At 39.3% G+C, this 12744-nt stretch overlaps 1 protein-coding gene across 1 annotated transcript in view; it reads right to left on the reverse strand.

Annotated features, from left to right (window-relative positions):
- The window catches only part of LOC133563538 (reelin-like), a 311302-nt gene that overhangs the window by 169382 nt on the left and 129176 nt on the right, over positions 1–12744 (reverse strand). The window contains exon 4 of the mRNA XM_061917708.1: positions 5834–5904. Coding sequence (XP_061773692.1) covers positions 5834–5904 — 71 coding nt within the window. The remainder of the gene's footprint in view (positions 1–5833; positions 5905–12744) is intronic.

The raw sequence follows: 12744 nt of genomic DNA on the forward strand, positions 1-12744 counted from the left end.
ATGGTGCCACAAGGATTTTTAGATGAGGGACATTTGAAAAGAGTGATCACACTGTCAAAGCATGGAAATATGGCACCCTTATGTAATGTTTACAAATTAAATTATTGTCATCATTGTTATTGTTACTATTATTACATTATTATAATAGGGCTGCTATTAGGAACCATCACAGCGAGCCGTAAAAGCAACGTCTCGGGCTCTGCTGCCAACTTCTTCCCATCGAGTCCTTGAGAGCTAACTCTTTGCAACTTGTCCACTTTTTTCATTAGTGGAACTCTGCAGGGCCTCGGTACTAAATTCACTGATGTCAGATGGAAATATTATATTGAAGGGTGGAATCTCAACCTTGCGGATCCTCGGGCATTTTGCCCTCTAAAGTGGAACTAGGGCTGGGCGGTATATATATCGCGGGTTTGTCTCCGTGCAAAATAGAAAATGACTAAATCGTAATATTCCAGTAGACATTCTCACACAGCTGCGGGCATTACACTCTCCTCGCTTTTCCTGTGTCTCCTCACAGACAAGCAGGCGCACATTCATACGTCACAAACTGTCACCTCATACGTGTACGCCCTCGCCCAGCAGAGAGGTCGCGGCGTGGCTAACGTTAGCTGTGATGCTAGCGGGTTGTTGCGAGAGAAAGAAGGTGCGAATCTGGTAACAAATGAAGGAAAAATTAATCCCCAAGAAAAACAGCAGGGGGTCCATCGTCTGGCGGTGGTTCGGCTTCAAGCGGGAATATGTCGAATAGACAACTTTAATTTGTCAAGTGTGGGGCACAAGTGTTGCTACCAGAAGTAGCATTACTGCTAATATGTAGCATCATTAGAAAAGTCACCTGCTAAAAAATGTAATAAATACAGTTTTGGTAAATTGACTTAGTTGTGATTTCCCTCACTGCATGAAAGTTTAAAAGTAGCATATATTAATGCAGTATGAAGAAGAATGTTTGAATGTTAGAAGCATTTAAGTCTCACCTTAAAACTCATCTGTATACTCTAGCCTTTAAATAGACCTCCTTTTTAGACCTGTTGATCTGCCGCTTCTTTTCTTTTTTCACCTATGTTCCCCCCTCCCTTGTGGAGGGGGTCCGGTCCGATGACCATGGATGAAGTACTGGCTGTCCAGAGTCAAGACCCAGGATGGACCGCTCGCCTGTGTATCGGTTGGGGACATCTCTACGCTGCTGATCCGCCTCCGCTTGAGATGGTTTCCTGTGGACGGGACTCTCGCTGCTGTCTTGGATCCGCTTGAACTGAACTCTCGCGGCTGTGTTGGAGCCACTATGGATTGAACTTTCACAGTATCATGTTAGACCCGCTCGACATCCATTGCTTTCGGTCCCCTAGAGGGGGGGGGGTTGCCCACATCTGAGGTCCTCTCCAAGGTTTCTCATAGTCAGCATTGTCACTGGCGCCCCACTGGATGTGAATTCTCCCTGCCCACTGGGTGTGAGTTTTCCTTGCCCTTTTGTGGGTTCTTCTGAGGATGTTGTAGTCGTAATGATTTGTGCAGTCCTTTGAGACATTTGTGATTTGGGGCTATATAAATAAACATTGATTGATTGATTGATTGAATGTAGACACATAGAATCATCATACTGCTGTGATTATATGCATCAAGTGTTCATTCAAGGCTAAGGCAAAATATGGAGATATATATCGTATGTCGCGATATGGCCAAAAAATATCACGGTATTAAAAAAAGGCAATATCACCCAGCCCTAAGTGGAACCCCAATTTAGGAACTTAATTGGTTCTTGAACGTAGTTTGCAAACCAAGATGTTTGTATAGTGAAGAAGCGTTTTCCCCCATAAGAATCAATGTAAACATGAATATTTAGTTCTTGCCTTGACAAATGTCCCTATATTAGTAAAAAAGTGCAAACTTTGACAGCACTGTAGTGTATATATATATTTGTTCTACCCGTACCACAAAAAATGCCATTATTTTAACAAAAAATCTTAGGGTACATTGAAAATATGTTAAATATTGCAAGTTTGTCCTTAAACAAAATAGTGAACATACTAGACAACTTGTCTTTTAGTAGTAAGTAAACAAACAAAGGCTCCTATTTAGTCTGCTGACATACGCAGTAACATATTGTGTCATTTATCATTCTATTAACCTTATAAAGGACAAGCTGTAAAATTAAATACTAATCCACATGTTCATTTACTGGTGATATCTGCTTACTTTCTCTTTTAACATGTTCTATCTACATTTTTGTTAAAATGTAATAATCACTTATTCTTCTGTTGTTTGGATACTTTACATTAGTTTTGGATGATACCACACATTTAGGTATTGATCCGATACCAAGTAGTTACAGGATTATATGTTGGTCATATTCAAAGTCCTCATGTGTCCACGGACATATTTACTGAGTTGATAAACATAACATGAATTTTTTTAAAAGTCAAAAAGATTTTGTGACGATAAAACATATTGATCATAATATCGACTAGATACGTTATTGTACTTGGTATCATTACAGTGGATGCCAGGTGTAGAAGCACCCATGGCATTTGTTTACATTGTGAAGCAGGTGAAGCATGTTTAGCTATTCTTTGTCCTGCAGGGATGATACTTGTAAGAAACTTACTTTATTTGTTGCCATGGTGAAATAAAAAGTGTGACCAGTAGATGGCAATCACACACAGGAGATTCATGTAGACTGCAATATGACTCAAGTCAACAAAACCAAAATGTTATATGGTCAATTGAAAGTACAGAACATTGCACACGGCGCTCAAAAATCTATCAAAAATGTTTTAGTACGACTTTGGTAAGCTATGAAGCCGCACTGCTTGATGGATTGTACTGTGCTTCAACATACCAGTTTTATTATGGTGTGTGTATAAGGTAAGACATATTATCTGCCGTTTTGTTTCGCAATATTATGCAATAGCAACTTTTCTTACTTTTGGTGCTGATCTGTGTTTTCGGATTTGCATTAGTCCTGAAAATGTGCGCGCATCCACCATTGTAGTCCGTGTGAACACCATAGTCGATACGCTTCTTTTTCTCTATTCTCTTGTTATGGGACAGTCATCCTCCCCTATTGTCATTTCTAATATAAAGTACTGTAAAGTTATTTCTTATATCTGTCAGTAAACTCGCCATGAAAGCGCTAAAACATACTGGTGTGGTGAGTTTACATTATTCACTCAAGGAACTTTAGTTATTAGAGAGTTGCGGTCGGAAGGTTTTTCACGAGACACATTTCCGGCATTGATGTTAGCTTCATCTTTTGACAGTTCTTCCACTCCCGTCCTTGCACGCTACACCGCTACAACAAAGATGACGGGGAGTTGACGCTGTCAGAGGTGAGCCACGTAAATAAGACCGCCCACAAAACGGCGCGTCCTGAAGCGACTGTCAGAAAGCGACTTGAAGATGATCTTTAAAACATCATCAATGCAACATTTTGACCAAAGCACCACCATTACATTATTAAAAAATATGACCCCTATGCGCCTTTTGTACGAAAATAGACCTGAATAGACCCGCTCATCGGCAGTGTGCCTTATACTCCAGTGCGCCCTATAGTCCGGTACATTGTCCTCTTCACCACTCTGGAGTTGAAGGACTGCACATATTCATTTATTTTTGAACCATGGGGAGGCCACAAGTAAGCAAGAGGCCTCTTTCCTGTAAACAAGCGATTATACTCACTCAGCATGGCGAGCGGGCCCAGACTGTCTGTCAACTGCTACTTAAGGCTGTCACAGAAAATGGATATAAGCAGTGTATAAAGCATAAATCTCTGACAGCGAGCGAGAGAGGAGGGTTAAAAAGATGACTTCCAACATAAGCTGAAATTAAGCTTAAAATATCAGTAGCTGCGGCTATGACTTTGGAATGTTATGCCAGTGGAATAAAAAAGTAATGGAAAAGGTAACTCTGTAAGCTGTGCACTTGTTTTAACAAAAATTTGGTAGGATTGAGGACAAAAAGCAATGCCCACTTTATAGAAAAGTAGGGGTTTAATGCAGAAGCTTTTTTTATTTTTATTTTTTTACATAATATAATGATCATCACTGAGCGTCTTCCACCATTTAACTCTTAAAACTGAAATACTTTACCTATTTCCAAAATCAATATCCCCCCTAAATTATAGTTGTCTCCTCTTAGTTGAAATAAGCTAAGAATACAAGCTGGAAGGCTGTTTTTCTTTACTCCAAACATCATTTCTATTGTTTTTAAAAACATAATATCTGACCATTTTAACACATGAGAACTTATGAATAATGGATTGGTATGTTCATAGTAGCACACTTTATTATTCTAATGACAATTTTTTGAAGTTCAGATTGATTAGATAGTACTTTATTTATTCCTTCAGGAAAATTTTAAAAATCTGCCTTTAAATCTTGGGTTTCTGTTGCAAGCATCACATTCTTTTTCTCCTCTTTGTTCATCCTGTGGATTTTGCGAGTGTACGAGATCACCACCGGCCAACCAACGCTCTCGAGACTTGAATCCCCTTAAGGGCGATGGATGGCTGAGTAGCGCTTACACAGCGGCAGACGGCCTCCGCAACGCCCACACCCTTCCCTCTGTTGCAGGTTTTGTTGATTCTATGTAACATGTTTATGTGTGCTATGGCTACACGTTTTTTTCCTTGGCCTCAGTAAGGACCCCCTCCCTTGAGTCCAGCCTTTGACTAATATTTTTTTTCTACCCTCTCGTCCCCTTCCCCAACATTTACCTGTTTATCACCTTTTTTTTTGTAAGGGGCGCCGGAAGTTGGCAGACATTTTTCTGTCTCCCTGTAATGTTTATATCAGTGTTTTTCAACCTTTTTTGAGCCAAAGCACATTTTTTTTCATTGACAAAAAGTGGAGGCACACCACCAGCAGAAATCATTAAAAACTGAAACTCAGCAGCCAATATGGACAATAAAAAGTTGTTGTCGCAATTGTTGGATATGACTTTAAAGCATAAGCAAGCATGCATCACTCTAGCTCTTGTCTCAAAGTAGGTGTACTGTCACCACCTGTCACATCACACCCTGACTTATTTTCACTTTCTTGTATTACGCTCCTATTTTAGAGACTTTTTCCTGTTTTGTTGGTGTTGCAGTTTCATGTCTTCCTTTGAGCAATATTCCCCACACCTGCTTTGTTTTAGCAATCAATAATATTTCATTTGTTTTCATCCTTCTTTTTGTGGACATTGTTGATTGTCATGTCATGTTCAGATGTACTTTGTGGACGCCGTCTTTGCTCCACAGTAAGTCTTTGCTGTCGTCCAGCATTCAGCTTTTGTTGACTTTGTAGCCAGTTCAGTTTTAGTTTTGTTCTGCATTGCTTTCCTGAAGCTTCAATGCCTTTTCTTAGGGGTACTCCCCTTTTGGTTTAAGCATGAGACACCTTTTTACCTGCACGCTGCCTCCGACATCAACAAAGCAATTAGCTACCTGCTGCCACCTACTGATATGGAAGAGTATAAGGTGGTAAGTCTGGCGATCTCCAGACAGTACAGACCCTCAACAACGGCACATTATTTGCGTATTATAATTACTGGTTTGCAAAAAATATTTTTAACCTAAATAGGTTAAATTATATAATCTCCCACAGCACACCAGACTGTATCTCACGGCACACGAGTGTGCCACGGCACAGTGGTTGAAAAACACTGGTTTATCTGCTCTTGAATGGGCTTGTGCTGAAAATCTAATTTACCCTTAGGGATCAATAAAGTACTTCTGAATCTGATCACATTCACGTTGCAGGAGAGCAGTCCAATTCTGACGTTTTAGCATTAAACAGTTTGTCATGGATTGAGTGTGTCGTTATTCAGGTGAGTTGTGTGACTTTGTACTCACCGCCCTGTTCGCAGAGCTGCTGGGCCAGAGCATCCTTGAAGAGGATCTGTCCTCGATGTGTCGCTGTCGCTCTGAAAGAATGGGAAAGAACACATGAGTGACTGCCAAAAAGACAAATGCCTGTTTAACAAGAGACAGCTGACTCTTATTATTGAATTAGGTTTAAAGAGGAAAAAAACAACAACTGTATAATACTAGGGTTGTCCCGATACCAGTATTTTGGTACCGGTACCAAAATGTATTTCGATACTTTTCAGTGTTTTTTGATACTTTTTTAAATATAAGGGACCCCAAAAAATGGCATTATTGGCTTTATTTTAACAAAAATCTTAGGGAACATTAAACATATGTTTATTATTGCAATCAAAGAACAAGTTTGTCCTTAAATAAAATAGTGAACATACTAGACAACTTGTCTTTTAGTAGTAAGTAAACAAACAAAAGCTCCTGATTAGTCTGCTTAGGTATGCAGTAACATATTGTGTCATTTATACACTTATCATTTTGTCACCATTACAAAGGACAATCTGTACAAATGAATTTTTAATGTACTTGTTCATTTTTCTATTAATATCTGTTTATTTTCTGTTTCAACATTTTCCATCTACAGCAGTGGTTCTCAACCTTTTTTCAGTGATGTACCCCCTGTGAACATGGCATAGCTCGGTTGGTAGAGTGGCCGTGCCAGCAACTTGAGGGTTGCAGGTTCGATTCCCGCTTCCGCCGTTCTAGTCACTGCCGTTGTGTCCTTGGGCAAGACACTTTACCCACCTGCTCCCAGTGCCACCCACACTGGTTTAAATGTAACTTAGATATTGGGTTTCACTATGTAAAGCGCTTTGAGTCACTAGAGAAAAGCGCTATATAAATATAATTCACTTCACTTCACTTCACTTAATTCAAGTACCCCCTAATCAGAGCAAAGCATTTTTGGTTGAAAAAAAGAGGTAAAGAAGTAAAATAATGTATGGATTAATTACATAAATTGTTCTAAGAAGATTGTCCATTTTACAGTAAAACTTCACATTTACAAAATGTTACTGTAAAATAGTGTTTTTTTTTTCTATTTACAACATTTCACGGTAAATGGAAAATCAGAACCACTGTTTTTTTGGGGAGGGGGATTACGGAAAAAGCTGGCAGCTTAGTTGTACCATGAATTGATTAACGTGGACCCCGACTTAAACTAGTTGAAAAACTTATTCGGGCGATTAGTGGTCAATTGTACGGAATATGTTAAGTCTTGGCGAGAATGAGGACTCAGGTGCAGAAGACTGACAATTGACTCCAACTTGAGACAGTTTTCTTTGATATCTCTTGGACAGAGTGATTAAAACATAGTGGCTACAAAAGCTTTGATACATTCGAGCAACAAAAGATATGTAGCATAGACCAGTGATGTACCCCCTGTGAACATGTTTTTAATTCAAGTACCCCCTAATCAGAGCAAATCATTTTTGGTTGAAAAAAAGAGATAAAGAAGTAAAATACAGCACTATGTCATCAGTTTCTGATTTATTACATTGTATAACAGTGCAAAATATTGCTCATTTGTAGTGGTCTTTCTTGAACTATTTGGATAAAAATGTATAAAAATAACTAGTGATTCAATTTTAAATGCAGATTTCTCCACATAGAAGTAATCATCAACTTAAAGTGCCCTCTTTGGGGATTGTAATAGAGATCCATCTGGATTCATCAACTTCATTCTAAACATTTCTTTTACAAAAAAAGAAATCTTTAACATCAATATTTATGGAACATGTCCACAAAAAAATCTAGCTTTGAACACTGAATATTGCATTGTTGCATTTCTTTTCACACGTTATGAACTTACATTCATATTTTGTTGAAGTATTATTCAATAAATATATTTATGAAGGATTTTTTAATTGTTGCTATTTTTAGAATATTTTTTTAAAAATTTCACGTAGCCCTTGGCATACCTTCAAGTACCCCCATTTGAGAACCACTGGTCTACACTACTGTTAACATTTAATAATCACCTATTCTTCTGTTGTTTGATACTTTACATTAGTTTTGGACGATACCACACATTTCAGTATCAATTGGATACCAAGTAGTTACAGGATCATATATTGCTCATATTCAAAGTCCTCTTGTGTCAAAGGACATAGTTCCCGAGTTTATAAACATAATATGAATTCTAAAAAAAGGAAAAAAGATTTTGTGACGATAGAAAATATCGATGTAATCATAGTGGTATCGACTATACGCTATTATAGTTGGTATCATTACAGTGGATGTCAGGTGTAGATCCACCCATGATGTTTACATTGTGACGCGGGTGAGCTATTGTATCTTCCTACGGTGTGTAGTGAAGCATGTTTAGCTATTCCTCCTCCTCCAGTGATAATAATACTTGTAAGAAACTTACTTTATTTGTCGCCATGGAGACAAGGATTAGTGATTTAGAAGTAGCTAAAACACTGCAGACTGCGGATGGATGTTAGCTGCTAGCTAGCCATGTCTTAAAGCACCTCTTCCTGAGGGGTTATAACTTCACCTTTTTCTTTAGTTTTTAAGCCAAACTGCGTCCGTTCTCCCTTTTCTGTCTACACACTGTGTCTGCTTGTAAGTACTCTGTAAGTGTGCGCTGCCGAACATGCTCCTCTGCTCGTAAAACCAGCAATGTCACGACGCGACGTCACGGCCGTTACAAAAAAAAATTGGGAACCCATCCATCTTTTTTCTACTACTTGTCTCTTTCAGGGTTGCAGGGGGTGCTGGAGCCTATCTCAGCTGCATTCGGGCGGTAGGCGGGGTACACCCTGGACAAGTCGCCACCTCATTACAGGGCCAACACACAGACAGAACCGGAGAGTACCATTTTGGATTCATTATCACCATACAACCCTAATAGAATACATCAGTGGCAACATTTACACACTTTTATTCCTTCGTTGGTCATCAAGGTCATGCCATTATTTTTGTAGTGATAAATAATGAATGAGTGTAGAAGTTAAAGGTATTTCATTTCCCTGCACATGTTGCATGACACAGAAATATGATGTACTGTGTTGCATGTATGGCATGCATTTCCTCCTGCACACATCGAGTGCATTATTTAGTGTATATGAGCTCTTTCTACATACGTGCTCGGATACTGATGCACACTCCACTGCACTGTAGCCACAAAATATATAAAGATATTTATAATCATAGGCCTGTTGAAAGTCAATTGTTTCAAATATAACTAATTACCAGATTCTGCTGCTTGGCCAAATTAATCGTAAAAATGTAATGTCCTAAAACGTAACACACAAAAATAGTTAACGAACGCAATATGCTAATAAATAGAAAACCCAAATCCAGTTAAGTTGGCACGTTGTGTAAACGGTGAATAAATACAGAAAACAATGATTTGCACAACTTATAGTCAATTGAATAGACTGCAAAAACAAGATACTTAAGGTTTCAAAAAAGCTGACACAAGTGGCAAAAAAAGACTGAAAAAGTTGAGGAATGCTCATCAAAACTTATTTGGAACATCCTACAGGTGAACAGGCTAATTGGGAACAGGTGGGTGCCATGATTGGGTATAAAAGCAGCTTCCAGGAAATGCTCAGTGATTCACAAACAAGGATGGGGTGAGGGTCACCACTTTGTGAACAAATGTGAGAGCAAATTATTTAAGAACAACATGTCTCGTACAGCTATTGCAAGGAATTTAGGGATTTCAACATCTACGGTCCGTGATATCATCAAAAGGTTCAGAGAATCTGGAGAAATCACTGCACGTAAGCAGCAAGGCTGAAAACCAACATTGAATACCCGTGTCCTTTGATCCCTCAGGCGGTGTTGCATCAACAACCAACATCAGTGTTTAAAGGATATCACCACATGGGCTCAGGAACACTTCAGAAAACCACTCTCAGTAACTACAGTTTGTCGCTACATCTGTAAGTGCAAGTCAAAACTGTACTATGCAAACCAAAAGCCATTTATCAACAACACCCAGAAATGCCGCCCGCTTCGCTGGGCCCGAGCTCATCTAAGATGGACTGATCGACCCTGATAAGACACACCTGTGAAGTGAAAACCATTTTAGGTGACAATTCATGAAGCTCAGAGAGAATGCCAAAAGTGTGCAAAAAAGTAATCAGAGCAAAGGGTGGCTATTTTGAAGAAACTCGCACATAAAACAAGTTTTCATACGGTAACTACACATGTGTTCCTTCATAGTTTTGATGCCTTCAGTGACCATCTACAATGTAAATGGTCATGAAAATAAATAAAACGCATTGAAATGAGAAGCTGTGTCCAAACTTTTGGCCTGAACTGTAAATTAAAACCAAAACCATTCTGTTTTGTGTTCTGGCGGCAACATGGTTGTGTTCCATTCGTCAGTCACATGGCCGGACGAGAAACTTCAGAAACTGAGATGTTTCTCCTTCGTGGTTACTTAGCTGTGAAAAAGGGATACAGTCCTATTGAGTTAGCGCTCATATTTCACCATCCAGCTATAAATATTCTGTATGGAATGTTGCAACATGTACACCTGCCCCGGCACGCAGACCTTTTATGCATACGTATATCTCTACTCATAAATAATGAATACAGCCTCCTCATTATTTAGTAATAGCTTTTGTGCCGGTGCAAAGCTGGGGGGGCGGGGGGGGGGGGGCATACTTAATTATACTCATATTTCAGTATTCTTTGAAAACTAATTTGAGTTTGATATCTATGAATAAAAGATGATGCCTTTCCAACAGGGGTTGGTAATGAAGGAGCAAGCCCCTTAAATATTTACCAAACACGGACTTAGCTCGAGTCCACTTAACATGGCTCCTTAAGTGCCGGAGGACAAACATACAAAAAGACGTGGTTGCAAACACATCCTGAACAGCTGAATGATGCATGAACATGATCAATGATTGACAAGTGATCAGGTACTAAGAATAGTGGACGAGTCGACGATTTGTTGGATTCTGACTGGACTATCAACCTTGCAGCGGAGTCATCAACACTGTTGTCCGTCTGTGTTGGCCCTGTGACCTCCCGAGACCCCAAAAGGGACACACGGTAGTTAAATGGATGGATGGACATGTGTTTTTAAAAAGCTGGTTTCAACTAAGTCAACGGAATATGTATGTATATATATATATATATATATATATTATATATATATATATATATATATATATATATGTTGGTGTGGGAAAAATCACAAGACTACTTTGTCTCTACAGAACTGTTTCATGAAGGGATCCCTCAATCATCAGGAGATTCAGGAGATTGAGGGATCCCCTCATCTCCCCTTCAGGAGATTGAGGGATCCCCTCATGAAACAGTTCTGTAGAGACGAAGTAGTCTTGTGATTTTTCCCACACCTACATATTGCGCTCTACCACGGTATCGAGCACTATTCTCTGGATAATCCAATCAAGACATATATATATATATATATATATATATATATATATAGGTGTGTGAAAAATCACAAGACTACTTCATCTCTACAGAACTGTTTCATGAGGGGTTCCCTCAATCATCAGGAGATTTTAATAAAAGCATTCACATACAATGGTTTATGTAGGGCACAGAGTGGGTGGGTACAGGCAGGCATAGGGGCGTGGTGATTGGCTCACGTGTTACCTAGGAGGTGTTTCCGTCTGTGGCGGCATGTTGAAATGATTTCGCTGCGCTTGTTGAGGGATGGTAGATCTGGATGATATATAATAAACAGTTTCTTTTTTAAGCATAGGTTGCATCTTTTATTTCCGCTCTACCAACAGCATAGCTCGGTTGGTAGAGCGGCCGTGCCAGCAACTTGAGGGTTGCAGGTTCGATTCCCGCTTCCGCCATCCTAGTCACTGCCGTTGTGTCCTTGGGCAAGACACTTTACCCACCTGCTCCCATTGCCACCTACACTGGTTTAAATGTAACTTAGATATTGGGTTTCACTATGTAAAGCGCTTTGAGTCACTAGAGAAAAGCGTTATATAAATATAATTCACTTCACTCCACTGTTGTAAGGGGTGCTGGATGCAAGAATTTGCCATGTTATTGAATATTCAACATTATTGTCTTTGAGGTTCCAAATGTGCTTGCTGAGTTCTGTAGAATTCCGCAAAGTCTGTTTTCTAAAGGAGGCCTTGTGATTATTCCATCTTGTATTGAACGCTCCTTTGGTTAATCCTACATACGTGTCGGATGTGTTAATGTCCTTGTGTGTTACCTTTGCTTGGTAAACGACTGATGTCTGTAAGCACCCTCCGTTGAGAGGGCAATCAGGTTTCCTGCGACTGTTACATTCCTTATTGGTTTCAGAGTCGTTTAGTCTGGGGTTGGGCAGTCCTTTTGCAATTGCTTTGTTGTGGTTTGAAATGATTTGTTGCATGTTATTCATACAGCTGTAGCTCAATTTAATGTTGTTCTTGATGAATATTTTTCTTAGGGTGTTGCCTTTGGGGAAGTGTTTGTCGATCAGAGAGAGGAACTTGTGGCCGATGTTGGTTGAGACGTTTTTGCTGAATGGCGGGTTGTACCAGATGATGTAGTTTCGTTTTCTGCTCTTTTTTGGTTGGTTTCCTGGAGTGGGTTCATAGGTGAGGGTATCGCGCACTATTCTCTGGATAATCCAATCAAGATATATATATATATATATATATATATATATATATACAAATATATACATATAGTGCATTTTTAGGGCAATATTGGGTTTATCCTGTCTTGTTTATGGGGGCCCAGAACTTGCGATATTGGGTTTATCCTGTCTTGTTTATGGGGGCCCAGAACTTGGTGCTACAAACAGCTAATGCTATTAGGTGAAGTTCATACAAATCAGGAGGTTGCCTACAGCCACGGCTGTTAAACCCATTCAATGTTAATGCTGTTTACACAAAAGCTTAACGGCTTTATGTTTTGCATTTTGTTCCATTACT

This window comes from Nerophis ophidion, linkage group LG12, assembly GCF_033978795.1.
Source record: "Nerophis ophidion isolate RoL-2023_Sa linkage group LG12, RoL_Noph_v1.0, whole genome shotgun sequence".
Taxonomy (NCBI): domain Eukaryota; kingdom Metazoa; phylum Chordata; class Actinopteri; order Syngnathiformes; family Syngnathidae; genus Nerophis; species Nerophis ophidion.